We start from the raw sequence: 18,487 nt of genomic DNA on the forward strand, positions 1-18,487 counted from the left end.
GTACTGTAAGTGCTAATTACGAGTGGATACCATGCGCGACCCAAAAAACACGTAAAAAGGATGTCTTTTTCAAGATAGGGCACGTTACGTACGTAACGTGATAAGGGTGTCAAAAACACAAAAATATTGAAAAAAAGGGTATCTATTTCGCTCGGAAAATTATACGTGTTTAGGGTAAAATATGCGGGGATGATAAAACAAAATCATAATGTTTTAAGGATGTCCTTTTTGCCCCGACACTACGTGTTATAGAGTCCGATTTGCGCGAGGTGTGGAAGGTGGGGCGCCGTACTAAACCAAAATAATGGTGTGTAAAGGTAAAACCGACGACCGATAGACCCGTGACATAACAATTAGATATCGCTGTACTTGTTTAGGGGTCCATTTCAGGGAATACTTGCCAAGAGTATCGATTTGTTTCCAATACGTGTTAAGGGGTGCGTTTTCGGAATATGGAAAATACTTCGCTGTACTTCTTTAGGGGCTGAATCCTGGGAATACTTGCCAATAGTATTTGTTTCCAATACTAGTTAAGGGTAGGGTTTCACACGCCAATACTTGTTAAGGGGTGCATTTTCAGAATATGGAAAATACGTGTTTAGGGTGCTTTTCAAGACCCCGTGGTCGCGCATGGTATCCACTCGTCAATGGAAGTGCCCCCCCCCCCCCGGTAATTTAGCGATTCGTTTTTTACAGCGTGGGTGCAACTGATATGCTTGTAACATTTCTGACATATATTCTAGTTAGAAATAACTCTGTTCTAAAATGACTAGAAAATAGTCAAATATGACTAGAATAACAGTAATGTTGCACCCAGTGGCGTACCGTGGGTCACGGCATTGGGGGGAGGGGGGCACCAGCAAATATTTTGAGTCACTTAGTGAGCGCGCGAAGCGCACTCAGATGTCAGGTATACTGACCTAATAGAGACATTTTAAAGAAGCACTTGTAGTCATTGTAATCATGAATAAAAAAATGCGCATTATAATCGACTTTGTAATCATGATACGTACCTGTCTCGCAAAAAAATGCGAGCGCGGAGCGCGAGCCGAAATTTGTATATACATTGACCCCAAACAGGGAGATCTTAAGGACTATATTATAGGAATAATCCCTTAATAGTATACATATCTCACCATAGTCATCTAATGCCAATGCCAAGCGCTTGCTGATTTTGATAGAATTACATTTAAGCACTTATGAAGCACTTGTACTCATTGTAATCATAAATAACATACGCATCTCACTAATCAAATATTGCGAGCGCGAGCTGAAAATTTAGGAAATTCAGACCTGAAGAGGGGCATTCTATAGCTTGTTTGTAGGAATTCACTAAGACCATACGTATTTAACTAACCAAATGATGCGAGCGTGAAGCGCGAGCTGAAATTTTTTGATATTCAGATCAGAAAAAGGGATATTTTAAGGACTGATTTTAGGAATTCACGGAGAGCAGACATATCTCACCAATCCACTGATGCGAACGTAATCACGGACAGGAAATATTTTATATTACGACCTTAACATGGGGCAATCACTTTAAGAAGTCATGAAAAAGAAGCATATGTCACTGCATAAAACAATAATATATTTGGTGTATATTGACTTGAAACGGGAGTTTTTCGTACAACAGGTTTATATACATGTATCTCTTTAATCAGACAATGCGAGCACCAGGAACAATGACAACATAGGCCCTGAGCAAATAATGTTTCATAAAGTTAGGATAAAAATGTTTTCTATGTAACATAACATAACATGATTATAATATAATATACAAATAAAAAATAATTTCTTCTTTCCCACTACGTTACTCTTCCTTTCTTCCTCTTTTCCCCGTTTTTTTTTTTTTTTTTTTTTTTTTTTTTTGGGGGGGTGGGCACGTGCCCCCCATGCCCCCCGTACTTACGCCACTGGTTGCACCCAGCTGACCCTATTAACAGGTACTTTTTGACTGATTTGTTTTTAGAGTGTATATTCGAGGTTTTCTTCCAAAACTTTTATTTCGAAATTTAATCTTTTTGAAATTTCACTCTTTCTCTCTCTCTCTTTTCATTTTTCTTCAAGAAACCCATGCAGTGCAATATAAATCACGCACCCCCCCCCTCCAATGCATGACGCCAGATATACTGTAAAAGCTAAAACATATCATTTTTAACGATAATGTCTGCTGCCATCAGTATAAGACTGATAAACCTTTTAATGGTCATATTTGTGTAATAATATGAATGAAATTATCATAAAATATATAGTTGGCTCCGGTGTGCTTGAGGGGATTATAATTTCACTGATCGTTAAATGTTCAAAATGCTTTATATAATATATAATCCTATCGTTTGATTAAAACAATAGTAAATAAGACGCCTGACGTTGACTGTTTAATCTCTTATATCATGAACATCGATGTTGTATCTTCCTCGTCGAATATGAGATGAGCATTTAGGTTACTTTAACAAGCCTGTTTGTTATTACGAGTGTTTGTTTTTCGGGATTATTTTTTAAGAACCGGGCGTCTTTTTTAGCTTACCTATACAAATTCCATGAATAGTGTAAAAAACTTCAATCACCAAAATTAGGCATTTTACACAGTACTAATGTTCTATGGATGGAGGAAAAGAAAACAATTATCCATCCATGTTGTCTAATTTGCATAAATTATGAATAAATTATACATTATGCAAATTTGAACATAAAATGGCTAATTTTTGCATTTTATAACTTATTCCCAATTAAAATTGTGGCACAATTAAATCTAACATTTATTGTGACATGAAAAGAAAGGTAAATACATATAGAACAGTTTGTTCGGTGTAGAACTACACAACTTTTCATATTATGCTAATTACAATTGGTATAATTGTATATTTCCAGACAGTATTATTTAATTGCTTGTATCAACTAAAGTGATTCTCTTCTGGGGTTATATTGACAAAATTTGGTCCCACAGTTAAAGAAACTTTTAGAGTTTTAGAGTTCACAGTCTGAAACTTTTAGAGTTTCCTAAACGCTGCGATGCCACAGTTAGCAAAACAACTTTTATAGTTATGTAACCTCCTTTGCTCTTGGTAAAATTAGAGAAAGACAAAAAGGGCATTATTGTAGTTTTAGTATTTAATTTTTGTTCTGGTTTCTGTGAATGCGTATTTTGAGCCATATTTTAGTCAAATAAATTACTTACATACGATGTCATTTAGGGAACTCTGCACTTCAAACATTTTCTTGTTTATGCTTAGTTCCTACTTTGTATTTTATGTAACATTCTATTCTGTCAATTTATTTCTTGTTATGCATGGAGAAAAATAAAACATTCTGACATACCATTGATCGCTTTATAGTCAGATCGTTAGTGTGACTGTGACATAGAGGTTTGTTTTGGTCTCGTTTAGCGCAATACCACGTAATACATATTGACATATTTGCCCTCTTTTAAAGCAAATTATGACATTAATACTGTCATGAAGTATCTCAATGTTTTTGCTAATATGTTCTCTTTCATGTAGAATGTTGACATTGTGCATTAAATGCTGTTATCTATAAAACAGTTCAGGATTCATGAAAAAATACTCTGTTTTAAATTATAATTTGCATAATTTATGTAAATTAGGTAATAGAAAACAAGGATATCCCAATCATTTCATGACAATTTTCTTCCCTTTCTTACCCCAAGTCTTTGTTTCCAATTTTAAACAGTTCTGGTTAAAAATATAGTCTTAAGTACCCTTTTTCACTATATCGACATAATATGCAAATTTATGCAAATTACTTGCTCATTTGCATAGATACAGCGTGTCTGTTTGGATGAATCTTTTTCTTTTGACTCAAGGAACATTTGTGCCAAGTGGGACATTTGTACTAAAAAATGCAGCGTTCAACCTCTTAACAAGTCTACTATGAAGTTCATGTCGTTACATAAAATGTCTAATAGTTTGAGCTCACGATTCACGCTTTCAACATCTCACAAGGATGTCCTTTTAACAGAAATTAGCGCCATAATTGACCAAAAGCGAGTATTACAACTTCAGATTTTATTTTTTCTTAAATATATATGTTATCAATCAGAAATCACTTCAAAATGGCTTTGCTCAACTTAATTACTACAACTACTTCACGCAGATGATAATCTCCGGTGAAAATATCCGTTTCCACTAATATGCCCATTTTGACATTATAAGTGCCCTTTTTTACTTTGCCCACCCTAAACAAAAATACTCTCTGCCGACCTACCTCCAATTTTAGTAACAAAAAAATGCCCTCTTCATAATGTTAAACAGTCCTTAATGATCAATTCTATCTTCACACTTGCATTGATTTGTTTCTTGAGAGACACGACTCGTTCTCTATGTAAAGTGTGCTCAAAAGCCCGGTTTTTACATTGAAATATAAAAAAATCACTCGCATCATTTCTTAGCAAGAAATTCATATTGTTCATGAATAAAAAGTGAATAGAATGACCCATTTTTTAATTCTAAACCTCTAAAAAGCTCGCGCTTCGGGCACCTATTCTTAATGCAATAGATGCTTTGGCCACAACACACACATGTATCATCGATTGTTATTACTATTATTGCATGATATCGTGTTATCTTGTAATGACAACAACGTTTTTGTTACCAAGATGAATTTATTTCATTTTCGGAAATGTGAACCTTATTTAATTTTCGGATTAACAAACCTTATTTCGTTTTCGGACTAACGAACCTTCGGAATTACAAACCTCATTTCGTTTTCGGATTGACGAACCTTCGGAATTACGAACCTCATTTCGTTTTCGGATTGACGAAGCTTCAGAATTACGAACCTCATTTCGTTTTCGGATTGACGAACCTTCTGAATTACGAACCTCATTTCGTTTTTGGACTGACGAACCTTCGGAATTATGAACCTCATTTCGTTTTCCGGACCAACGAAAACTTCGGAATTACGAACCTTATTTCGTTTTCGGATTAACTAACCTTCGGAATTACGAACCTTATTTCGTTTTCGGACTAACGAACCTTAGGAATCACGAACCTTCGGAAATACGAACCTTCGGAATATCAAACCTTCGGAATAACAAAGCTTCGGAATTACGAATGTATGCGAGTCTCACTCTGCTTCGCAGGTGAGACAAAAATGAAATCCTTGTGTCTGATTAGCTCATAACAAATCACAAATGAAATGCTTCATGAAATATACTTCATAAAGATGCTTCATAAGACGTGCTCATCAACATTTTTGAAATAGAAGAAAAGGACACCGACATATCTAATTCAACAAAGTGGAATGAGCAGCCCTAGGAATACATTTATTAAAATGCTGCTGCACATGTCTGATGGGGTGTATGTACACATATATGTCATTGAATCTTGTTCCCTTCTTCTATCACTTTCCTCAATTTTTACATGCCCACTAGAGAAACAAAAATAACCTAACACTCTTGCGATCCATAACTGCGATACATACTAAATTCCTTCCAGCATATCATTGGTCCATTAATTGCAATATTTCATAGTGTCTCTTGAGCATTCTTGAACATGACGTCGAAGTTAGATGTCATACTTCATGTTTGATGAAGAAGTAAAGATCTGCTACAGCTACTATGAATGCCACTATGAGTCCCGCTGTAAATCGCTGTTTAGAACAAAAAAGAAGGATGAGCATAACCAAAGGTCCATAGAATAGGTTTAATCTCACTTTAACATAGATGTATAAATGTATCATACAATTCATTTCCAGTGTAAGACTATTGCAATCCTTGAACAAAAGTGTTGAAATTAATCACTAAAACTGATTATATTTTTAAATATGAAGAGATAAAATTCATCCAAGCCAAAGGTTATCTTCATGGGTAACTTCAAAGAGAAATATGTGGAAAATCCTTTGCTAGTAATCTTTAGATATTGGGTACAGAGATATTAAAAATGATACAGCCTAATTCCAATTAGACTATAATAAAACATAAAATATAGCATTAAAAAAATCATGCTCCGTGAAAGCCTGCAACAGAATAGAAGAGTTGCGTCACATGCGGGCAGCTTTCTCTTATTATGTCATGAGGTGTTTTTATCAAAACCATCATGAACTTCCTTTCCCCCCTTTAGCTTCATATCAAATATTACCTTTCTTTTAAATATGAATATGAAAACTAATGGTACTTGTATTTCAAGAGTCTTGATTTAGAATATTCCATGGCAAATCTCACAGCTTTAAAGATAATACATTCTCTTAAAGGAAGAACCCCAAAAAGTGTGCTTTCCCATGAAAATGTAAACATAGTGGCCCGTATTCTGAAGTCAGGTTTAACTTAGACCTTGGTCTAACTCTGTGCTAAAATTATGGGAAGCCAAAAGTGTCAAAATTTTTATTACCTTGTAGGCCTATGTCTCTTATGTTTACTGTGCTCTTTTCTGATTCATTGATGGTGAAGACACTCATCTATTTATACTTACTAGACAACTATGAATGATTTGAGAGCCAAATGAGTTGAAGTATGATATCTCTACCGTTAGTGATTCATGTAACAATTGGCTATCCATACTTAAACCACAACTTTAAACCTGAGTTTAAGTTAAACCCGACTTCAGAATACGGGCCCATACCTCTTGTAAATTGGTATCCAAATTATTATGTAATTCTGTTTGATCAGACAAATGATAAGGCACCCACCCCCCCCCCCACACCCACACACAAAAATATGTTACACTCACCCATATGACAGGTTGGCTTTGATATGCAGCAGCCATATACCCAAACACAAAGCCTCCTCCGATTGTTAAAACAACATTGAGCACGCCCATCATCTGGACTTGGAATGTTCGAACTGTTCAAATGATATGAGAGTATTTTTCAATTACCTTGAAAGAAGTCTATCTCACATACTAAAAACGGCCTGTAATCCAGCTACTAATGGAGATTACAAATTGATTCAGAGGTTCAAGGTCAAATCTTTCAGATGGTTAAATTCCAGGTTTAAAGAGATAAGTCTGAATACAAGTCTTCCTTATGTTCCAATATGAACAGGATATTTAACTTTAATCTTATTCATTATTGTAATATGGGGTTGGGCATGTTCATGATCACCATCTGGAGCCCAATGCAAAAAGAAATAAGGTGCAAATTAAGTTAAACTTAAATGTTTGTGAAACACTCTCCAAATATCTGATTTAACCACATCTGTAAAATTCAAACAACACATATATGAGCATGCCCTTTCAAAAAATAGCATCACCATGTTGAATTATACACAGGGGGAACTCTCAATTCATGACCCATTCATTCTGAGAATTTGAACGATATTGGATGTGCCAGAGTTTCATTTCATGACCAACTTTGGACTCCCCCACAATTACATAATGAGTACCATGACAGTGTAGTCAAGATGATCTAAATGTAGTCTGAAATGCATGATTTATTTTAAATTGAAGAAATACAATTACCTTCTTGTCCAACCTGAGCTAAGGGACTTTCACCATAGGTCTGTAATTAATTAAAACAAAAATAGGAAAAAATGAAAAAAAGTTATCAAATGCAGGGGTGTGAGTGGTCACAAATAAAAAGATCTGAAAAAAAGCTGAAGAGTGTTGAAAAAGTCTGAAATAGAAAGAGCTCCCATACTTTTTGTACAGAGGAAGGCCAAAAATAAGCTGAAATTAAGCTGAAAATCAAAACAAAAAAATCTGAAATCAGATAAAAATCTGAACTCTCACACCCCTGCAAATGTATCTAACAAAGGGTGAAAAATTATAAAATTTTCCTCTCTGCAAAATGATTACCATCCTGAGAATTGCTAGCCCTTCGATAAAAGTAGTGGATATTTCTTGCATGTACGCAGAATATAACTCTATATGTACAAAATAATTCTTTAACAATATAGGATAACCTTTCAGGGGTTGTAAATGTCAAGTGCTCATATGATTTGTCAATAGGAAGGAATCATTGTAAATCTTGGCAAGAGTGAAGGTACATATTCCATATGAATGTAAAATTCAAAATTTTCTATATAAAAGATGACTAAGCCAGAGAAAAGACATGTAAAACAATTAAATGAACTGATGGCACACACACACACAGCTTCAAAACCGAGGGGAAAACACATAAAACAGTAATCATTGAACAGTATTTTTTTTTAATACGGTAAAATTATTATAAAAAATACTGTAAAATGATTCTTCAAACAATTTTCATGAAAAATAAATTACAGAATGCTATCTAGATTTGCCACTTACTTTGATTTTCACATTCCTCGTCATGCGTCTATACTCCCTATCCTCTTGTTCAGCCTTCAACCTTTCCAGTCTGGCAACAAGTTCTGGATTCTAGTACGATACAAAATTGAAATCGCTTGAATAAGTTGTCCTGTAACATCACAACGCCATTGCATTCTAGGATGGCTATCATTGTATATTTTACTTGTATTTTAATTTACCAGTAGCAATAAATGCCAATCTCCTTGATTGATAATTTCATAGTTATTTCAAGGAACCTACAGACATTACAAGCTCTACTTTTTTATGCAGGTTCCTTCATAGTTCACTTTCATTTACTGCCACTGTCATACTCTTCTGTATTTCTGTATATAATCAAATGTATTTCTTGTATTGTGTTATTATATTTTGTTATATATTTTGTGAAGTACTGAAAATTCAATCAATTCACTTCAATTCAATTCAAAATGCAGACTTTCCAGAAAAGACCATATACCATCTATAATTGCTCATCAACATAAAGCTTGGGATAAACAACTCTTACCCTTTCTGGTTGTTTCAAAGGTGGGTGGTATACATCAGCTCCCTCAAGAAGTTCATGGAGATACAACGTTTTTGAATCTGTGGCAAAAGTGAGAAATGAAAAGAATTACCATATGCATAAGAACGAATATCCGAACAGTTTCCGCCCGCGTGGACGGATAACGGTTTTCATTTTTCGGGTACGGGTATCCGTGGACACTGATTCACCACTTTCCTGTCACAAAAACTCATTAAATTTAGTAAGACTCACCAACAAAATTTATAAGTTTTAGTCGCCAATATATCACCAATATCAATTAATCTTCTTCGGTAATATATTCCCGCCGAAAACCATCGTTTTTATCAGTTTTGAAACATGATGACCTTATATCAGTTTTGGAGCATGACCGTCCGTTAATGGAGTAAAGTTCCGTTCTGACAACGATGGCGATTTTACTATGTTGTCGCTTAAGATCGTTTTTCTTTCCCGTCTTATGTTTTGATGATTTCAAATGCGTAACTCATCGTATATTTTCTTACCTCGACTTTCAATGCGAGTGAAGAATGAAGATAATTTGAAACCATTTAAGCGTCAAATAAATGTTGATCGGGTTACTCGGGTGTGTCATGTTGTTTCTTGTAATTTATTCATCAAATGCAAAATGAATTCTACTTTTTCTCACAGCAACTTTGGTTACCAATGAAGATGATTATTTTTGAAACTATGAAAGGTTGAAAACGTCGAATGAATGTTGATTGCGTGTGTCATGTCGTTTCTTGTAATTTATTTATCAAATGCAAAATGAATTCTACTTTTTCTCACAGCAACTTTGGTTACCAATGAAGATGATTATTTTTGAAACTATGAAAAGTTGAAATCGTCGAATGAATGTTGATTGCGTGTGTCATGTTGTTTCTTGTAATTTATTCATCAAATGCAAAATGAATTCTACTTTTTCTCACAGCAACTTTGGTTACAAATGAAGATGATTATTTTTGAAACTATGAAAAGTTAAAAAAGTCGAATAAATGTTAATTGCGTGTGTCATGTTGTTTTTGTGATTTATTCATCAAATACAAAATGAATTCTACTTTTTCTCACGGCAACTTTCTTTACAAAGATGATTATTTTTTAAACTATGAAAACGTCGAATGAATGCTGGCTGCGTGTGTCATGTTGTTTTTTGTAATATATTTAAATTGAAATACGTAACGACATATTCATTTTCAGTACTTTTTTCTCACATCAACTTTCGATATGAATGAAAAATGAAGATAATTTTGAAATCATGTAAACGTCAAATACATGTTGATTGGCCGTTTTATTTTGTTTCTTTTGATTTATTTATCAAATCTGAAATAATGAATCATCCCTTTTCTTTCTTGAACTGTCATTAATAATAATAATGATTAATTAGAATGAAACTGTCCATTATCTAGATGTCAATTGTATTTGTGTTATTGCAAATTTTAAATTGTTCACGTATGTTTATATTTTGATAACTTGTTTGTAGAAACTTATATGAAAGAATGATAATTGTCAATTGAAAAACTCTTTCATAAATTAATATTTGATACATAAATTACAAAACACACAATTTCCTTTATTTCAGTTTAAATGGCATATCCACTGTAAATTTTGATATCCATCATCACGTAAACAACAATTATTTAAAAGGCGGTATCGTGCAAGAAAGGTTTATGATGTGCGCCTGCCGAGTATGTGGTCTGTTGTGAATTGACGTGTTTTGCAGTAAAACTTACTGGTGATCTCGATGAATGTAAGTGATTAGTTACTGTTACTGTGATTAAATCTTGTCTTGAATCTTTGTTAGAAGTGTGATTATGTTTCAGAAGTTGAGAAATGTTAAGCTTGGCTATAATTTGGGGAATGGGGAGAAACCCGACATGAAAATGAAAATATTCCAAGTACGATCCCATTTGAAGGTGTAGCAAGTGTAATGTGACCAAATATATATCGGACGATTCACTCCAGACACGTCCAGACAGGACAGCACGTGCGTGAGCTGAATGATGTAGGCCTGTCTGGTTTTAGACTTTTAGTAATAGTAGACTCGCACTTACACTCGCCTCGGTCAAATTCATTGCATCTTATTTCATTCGATCGGAACTAAAAAATAAACACACATACTCTCGCAACCATTAAATGGGATCGTAACTAGGCCCGACTTGTATAACTCAAATAATAGCTTACAATATAGCTTACTAATAGCTTACACAGTCATACGATCTACATTTGTAGCCGTAGCCTCACGCTAACTCACATTAGTCAAATCCGATTGCAAAACAGATTCAACCCAAAATATTCAGCTTCTCGTAATTTCGTGGTTTTCAAAAATATTTTAATTAGCGCACGCTGACTCTAGCCATCATCGGATAGGTTCAAAACTCAAATATAGCTGAAAATCTTAAATATAACTCAAATAAGTGCAAATGGATATTATTTTTTATATTTCAGGGTAAAATTTCGGATACCCGTCCGCCGTCCGGTTTTCAGTGTCGGGTATCCGAATATTGAAATATCCGATACCAGCAAGGCATTTCTTGAAGTTTTTAGAAACAACGTAAGTAACTTATTGCAAATCCAAGTCAAGTCATATTGAGGTAGCACACTCGACTGTTGTGAGCAATTTGAAAGCAGGACAACAGTTTTGTGTGAAGAAACCAACTTAAAAAACAAAAAATGTGTTTAAAAACCAAAATTCTCAAACCATTTCATTTCAGATTTGTAAAATATTCAAATTCTTTTATTCCTGAACTAATCCATTCAGGAACTCATTATGTTTGTCTAAGGTCGGTCTGTCCAGTGTCGAGGCATTATTCAGTATTCATAAAGCAATCATGAGTACATCAATAATCTGATCAAAAACAAAAAGAACAACATAAGGTTATCAGATGATATGCAGTAGCGGCGCTAATCTCTAAATATGGATCATCCATATATCTATAATGTCTTCTTTTACAATGATTACTCCACACATGTAATCTAGGAAAGTTCATTTACCTGTCAAATGCCAAACCTAAAAGAGTGTATTACATTGTCGACATACGAGGTTTCATATAAAGTCTGTGGGAATACAGAAAAATCTTCCAACAGTTCCTAAAAGGTGGTAGGCCTAGGGTATTATTATCGATGACACAGAATCTATTTTAAGCAAACTCAAAGGGTAGCTTGTCTTCATATTCAACAAGACAATCAATATCAATTCCTTAGGCCAGGACAAGATTTATCTTGGTTTAAGAAATCCTTGATTCTACTACTTCTAGGATAATGTAAATAAATGGGCAAGTAACTAAGGATAAAAAAAAACCTGGGATGAATCACATATTAAATCAACAGGCAGCAGGTCATGTTTTTCAAGATGTCCAGAGTAAACTGTCAATTTAGTGAAAAAATTGGGTCAGTTACCCTCTCAAAACAAGTCTTTATGTTCACTGGGACAAGGTTCGAAATCTTCGGCAGTGAAACTCCTTGTGTTTCATACCTGCCCTAGCTAGGAGCAAATTTTATAATCATTTCGTATTTAAAAAACATTAATATTTATAAAACGAAATAAGATTTTATTTAACAGTTACGTTAGCAATGTTCAGCCGACAAAGTCAAACAGCAAAACGAGTACGATAATATGCCAAAGGCAGTCTGTACTTTACAGGAAGAAGAAGAAAACAATCCCACTTATTCATTCCCAGCTCTGTCTGAGCTCAGCATTCGATTCCTGAATTATGAAAAAAAAAAAAAAAATTGGAATAGGGTTAGAATTGCTAATTAATTTTCTTTTGAAAAATAGGAATAGATCTGTTTCTAATTGGCCGGCCTGGTATTATCTGATTATCATTACAAATTTGGGAGTAGATCTTCTTTGGTCATCTGGGGCGGTATTCTGAAAACGTTCTTATCTTAATTTTGTTCTTATCTTTTGTTCTTATCTTTTTCTTATCTTGCTAAACATCCTATGCTGAGCGCGTAAATGTATTACTCGCGCATACAATACAAAACCGCGCTAAAAAGATAAGAACAAAATAAAGATTAGTGGTATTCTGAAAACATTCTTATCTTTTCTCTTTCTTATCTTTCACGATATTTATGATAATATTTAAGATAGCTAGAGGGTTATCACATCTCACGATGTCCGCGTTCTTTCTTGCTTAAAATCGATGGCCACTACTAGTAACAAGTACCCACAAGTATTCCTCCCACCATTTCTTTCATTCTCTTTTTTTCTATCCCTTTGTTCTTTCTTTCTTTCTTCCTTTCTATCTGTCTGTCTTTCTTCCTTTCTATGTGTCTGTCTTTCTTTAAGTTCATTCTTCATTTATATCTTTTGTTTTATTCTTTTGAATCTTTTAATTTCTTTACTTTTCTTTTGCTTTGTTTCATTTATTCTTCATCTTTCTTCCTTTTTTATTTCACTTTTCATTTTATCCCTTTCATTCTTTTCTTGAATAAATCTTTATTTCCGCTTTTATTTTTTCCCTTTTCTCTCTTCCTTTCTTTTCCTTTTCTTTTCATTTTTCTTTCTTCCGTCACATTTTTGTAATCTTTTTATTTCTTCCTTATTTTGTTTTTCTTTAATTCTTTCGTCTTTATATGTGCTTTTCCCTTTTCCCCTTGTTTCTTTCTTTCTTCCTTCCCTTAATATTAATTTTTCCCCCTTATTTTTTTTTTCTTTTTTTTTCTTTTTTCGTGCATTCGTTTGTTCTTTCATTTTTTTTAATTTCTGCTTCCTGACACTCTTGTGTCTTATTTACTTTCTTTCTTGTGTTTTATACTTTTATTCGCTCCGACATTCTTTTTTCATTCATTCTTTATTTACTCTCTTTCTTTACTTTCCTCTCTATGTCTTTCTTCTATCAATTTAAAAAATCTTTTTCTTTATTCTTTCCATTAATGTTTTTTCTTTTTCTTCTTTGTTTTATTCATTTTTCACTTTTCCTGACTTTTCATTTTCCCTTTTTTTTCTTTGAATTTACCTTTCTTTCTTTTTATCTTTCTGTTTACAATCTTTATTTTTGCTTTAATTTTCCTTTCATTTTTTTTTCTCTCATCTTTATTTCTTCGTTTCATTTTCCTTTTCCTCTCTTCCTTCCCTTTTTCCATTTTTTCGTTTTCTCTTTCTTTCACACTGTCTTTTTTTTTTTTCAAACTTTTTTCTTTTTCGCTTCTTCATTACTTCATTTTATCCTTTTTTAATCTTTTTTGTTTTGTCCTTTTACTTTTTTCCTTTAAGTTTCTTTCTTTTCTTTTTTTATTTTTTCTTCCTCACTTTATCATTGATAATCGTTCTCTTTCTTTTTCCTCATTATATTATATTTTTCTTTTTTTATTTTCAAGTTCTTTTTGCTTGCTTACTTTCGTTTACTCTTTATTTCATTCATTATTTTCTGCTATGTTCCTTTCATCTTTTTTTTAATTTCTGCTTCATTCTGACACTTTCTGTCTACTTACTTTCTTTCTTCATATTTTATTCTTTATTCGTACCTGCTTTATTTACATTTTTTACTTCCTTTCTTTATTTTGTGCACGTGTCTCGAAATAATAATCAGTCATTGCGTATAAAATGCCTATTTCGCGCAATGCACCAGAAACAGTGTACGCACAGCGCCCATGATATTCTTTTGACATAAGGAACGCTTCTATTGGTTAAACTGCCAATATAAAGCGCATTTTGATTGGTAAATGGTAATTTCCTAAAAATGGGCGTGTTGAAGATAAGAAGGAGGCAGTCCTTACAAAGATAAGAACGCATTAAGAAGATTTTCAGAATACCGATTCGCAATGATTTTAGCGTCTTCTTATCTCAATGAGATAAGATAAAAGATAAGAACAAAGATAAGAACGTTTTCAGAATACATGCACCCCTGGTTTTTGTGATCACGCCCTGCCCACAAAAACAAACACGAAACTAAGCGTGTGGGGATGGGGCACAGATTGGATACTTACTGACGCCTTTTGACAGCAGCTGATGCAATTGTTGAACACAGGAGAATGAAATCGATCGTGGTTCGCCATTCTTTTCCGTCACTTCAGTTTCGATGATCTGCTTGAACTCTCTTTTCGTAACCTCAGGAACATCGTTTCTTGTCAATATGGATTTAATGGATCGCTCAATGCGATCAGTAACAAGAACATGAGCCGACGACATTTTCGCAATCTTGGTTTGCGAATTGCGCACGCTCAAAGTTGCTCAGCTCATCATCATCGAATTGGCCCTCAACCGACCCCACCCCCCCCCCCCCCCGCCGCTCGCGAAATTATTTTTCCCACCGAGTTCTGGACCAACATATGAATATTCATGACTTGCGTCTTCGGATTGAGAGTACGCATGCGCATGGACTTTGCCTCGACCAGTGCCGATCGTAAGCATTCACGTTGCTCAGAATGAATTAGCATCGTCAAATTACCGGTACCCTTACATAGTTACATAGGTCTTATAGGCTTAGATATATATATATATATATATATATATATCAAATTCTTAAACACTTAATAAACTAGCTGCCATGAATGGCAATTGACATGTGCTAGGGTAAGGCTAGCTTAGGCTAGCGCATTAACTTTACCTCAAATCTGGACCTGTCTAATGAATGCCTAGTACTAATCAGTGTTGTAGTGCCTTGATGCTCGGCCTTGGCCTGAAGGCGCCTTAATGCCTAGCTACTTTTTCAAAGCCTTGGCCTTGAGGATTTTGAGCCTTGAAATTTTAAGGCATTTTCAAGGCCTTTTCAAGGCATTTTGTATTTTGGACTTTCATTTGTTTTAAATAAGTAATTATAAATGTTTCAATTGTTTTTTATATATATTTAATAACACTAATGGTCAATACTACCAATCACCAGTAACAGTAGCAGCAGCAGTAGTAAGTGTACTAGCAGTGTCATCAATTGTAATTGTCACCATTATCAAGAAATTCAAACAAGGAATACATCAGTTATGAAAAATAGCATTATGTATTGGTAATGTGTTGTAATCATATGATGATAATGACAGTAAATAACAATGGTCATGATCAAGATAATAGTGCTTTGATGACAAGAATAAGTTTGACATCTGACTGCAATTTTGACAACAATTTTCATACTTTAAACATAGCTAACTCTAAAGAACGATAACAAGGTTGATTTCTATTCCATTAGGATTTTCCTTGTATTATTTTCTTTGGCCAACAAGAATGTTTTAAGTCTTAATGATATTCTGAAAAGATTTGGTAAACTTGAACACAGTCTCCAATTTTGTCATATCCAAATGGGTTATGTCAATGGCATGATGAGCCAGAAACTTTGAGGGGCCAAGCATGGCATATATAGAGCAAAATTTCTGTCAAAAAAAAGAAGAAAGCGATTGAAGCGAGTGAGTGAACAAAATTTGTCCCCCTCTTTCTATAAGAAAAGCTAATTTTGCAATAGATTGTTTAAAAAATAATATCACATTTACTCCATCTTTTCCTTTCCCTTTCCCCCCTTGTCTAAGTTTATTCTTGGTGGTGGGACTTCTTCTTCTCTCTATCTCTCTTCTAAATTTTATATTTGTTTTGGGTCAGATTGACAAAACAAAGGGGAAAAAATGTTTACTTCTTTTTAATCATATATCGTTTAACATTGAATCTCATTTCTCTACAGTTTCAAGGAAATAAACAACGTATTTGTTTTTGTGTCAATATGGTTTCAAGAAATAATAATTAACAAAAAATAATTTAATAATTAATAATTATTAATATTATCAATAAGTATTAATAATTAATGTTTAATTAACTGTTTAATAAAAGTGGTTGTAAGCAGAAAAAAATATGAAAACTGACAAGAGTCCTAAAAATGACGCATTTTCAGTTTAAGCATTTGAAATTTTAGCTTGCGCTTTGTGCTCTCTTGCCCCCCCCCCCCCAAAAAAAAAAAATCCCTGTAGGATATTTTTTCCAAATGAAATATGCCCTTTTTAAAAAAGAAATACCTTCTTTAATAATAAAACATAATACATTTTAGGTTCGAAAATCACAGATTTTGAATCGTGCTTGCATCAATTATTGTTTAGTACAGTACTGCTAATGGTTACAAAAATGTATAGAATGTTGCTTTATGGTTGAAATATCACAAATATTTGGCTCGCTTCCTGCACTCGCATCAATTATTGTACTCGTTCTCTTCCCGTTCACAAAAAAATGCTTAGAATGTCCAGTTTTCAGGTTGGAATATCACAATTTTTTTAGCTCGCGCTTTGCGCTCGCATTATTTTTTATTGGTGAGTTATGTATCTTATTTAAAATGCAGTAATTAACTGCTTAATTAACTGCTTCCTTTACTGGTCAGTATATAAAAAGAATTAGCGAGCGCAAAGTTATTTTTTAGTTAGATACACATCTTTTTCATGATTACAAAACCAGCTCAGAATAAAATAATTTCCATGTCTTATTACACGACATGTCAAGAAGTTTGAGCTGGTGATTCGCGCTGGCAACATCGTGCAAGGAAATTTCAACAATGATTAGCCCCATACTTGACCATAAATCAAGTTTTACAACATCATAATTTTTTTTTTTCAAAACCGCTTGCTCGCTATGCTTTCTCGCTGAGAAGTAAAACCTAAAGCAAAATATCTATCTTATAATTAAAAATTACTTCAGAAAGCCTTTGCTCAACTTAATTTCTATAAAACACACAATTACTTCACGCAGTTCATAATCTCATTATCTGTTTGCACAAAAAAAACTCATTTTGATAAATGGGTGCCTTTTTGGCGTTGACCCCCCCCCCCATAATAATTTTCTGCTGCCCCTGTCCCAGGGAGTGGAGAAAAACATACGTTGAGAATGCCAGGATCAGATGACCGTGGTAATAATAATTATTGCAATGTAAATCGCCTATAGAAAAATTATGGATTATGTGTACACAGGTAACTATATCATTATTTTAATATGTCTCTATCATGAAATTATTTTTGTTTTAAATGTACAAAGGTTAATTTTTTTCTCGCTCAGTCCCCTCGCTCACATACATTTTACCATGTGTGATGTCTGCCGCCTAAGTATTGTTAGTTCATTGTTCTGTATATCGTAAGTTTGAAATGCCTTGGCCTTAAGGTTTTCAGGCCTTGGCCTTGGGTTTCCATGCCTTGGCCTTGGCCTTTGGTATTGAAGCCTTGGCCTTGGGTATTAATGCCTTGGCCTTGGCCTTGGAGGTTTGAGCCTTGACTATAACACTGAATAGCCGACTAATGCCATGGTTAACTTCGAACTGGTTAATTCCGAACTTCACGTTTAATTAGGTTTAGACAAATATTAGCTTATTTGCCATGGTTTAATATGTCTAGTCCGTATACAAAACCAGTCCTAGATCTAAATTTTTTAAATCTTAGTTCTAGTCTAGTCTCTATACATAGACTCTGATCTACGCTGTATCAGCATGGAACCACTAGTGTACCAAGGGGGGGGGGGGGGGAAGACTGTCCCTCTGACGAATCACAACTGATTCAGGGGACGTGCCCCCTTTGAGAAGCCAAATTAATAATTTGTAATGTAAAAATGCAATGAAAAAGACGTATGTCCCCTTTTTTTAACGTGAAGATCTTTTTTTTTAATTTTTTTTGCTTGTCAATTTTTTTTTTTCATCTTAGAAATCCATAATTTGGGGTGAAGACCCTTTTTTTTTTGGGGGGGGGGGGCTTGTCACATTTTTTCGCGGATGAAATATCCTCTAAAAAATTTGCCCCCCTTTTGGAAAATCCTAGGTACACCAGTGCGTGCATGGAACGTATTCTATTGTCAGGCACA

The 18,487-nt window shown here is 34.0% G+C and overlaps 1 protein-coding gene across 2 annotated transcripts; it reads right to left on the reverse strand.

Moving 5' to 3' along the window:
• Positions 1 to 1,567: 1,567 nt before the first annotated feature.
• On the reverse strand, positions 1,568 to 14,999 carry LOC129254539 (transmembrane protein 199-like). Of its 2 annotated transcripts, XR_010296561.1 has the most exons (7): positions 14,668 to 14,999; positions 8,728 to 8,804; positions 8,205 to 8,294; positions 7,416 to 7,455; positions 6,687 to 6,799; positions 4,298 to 5,610; positions 1,568 to 2,187 (listed from the first exon to the last, which is right to left on the reverse strand). XR_010296561.1 is itself a non-coding variant. In XM_054893002.2 (6 exons), the coding sequence occupies exons 1-6, from the start codon at positions 14,867 to 14,869 to the stop codon at positions 5,533 to 5,535; spliced, it is 600 nt and encodes a 199-aa protein (XP_054748977.2). In that variant the 5' UTR covers positions 14,870 to 14,999; the 3' UTR covers positions 1,568 to 5,532. The 2 variants fall into 2 exon arrangements, 1 of the variants encoding a protein (XP_054748977.2); XM_054893002.2 differs by having other exon boundaries at positions 1,568 to 5,610.
• Between the last annotated feature and the right edge of the window lie 3,488 nt (positions 15,000 to 18,487).

The sequence above is a fragment of the Lytechinus pictus genome, chromosome 2 (assembly GCF_037042905.1).
Source record: "Lytechinus pictus isolate F3 Inbred chromosome 2, Lp3.0, whole genome shotgun sequence".
Lineage (NCBI taxonomy): Eukaryota > Metazoa > Echinodermata > Echinoidea > Temnopleuroida > Toxopneustidae > Lytechinus > Lytechinus pictus.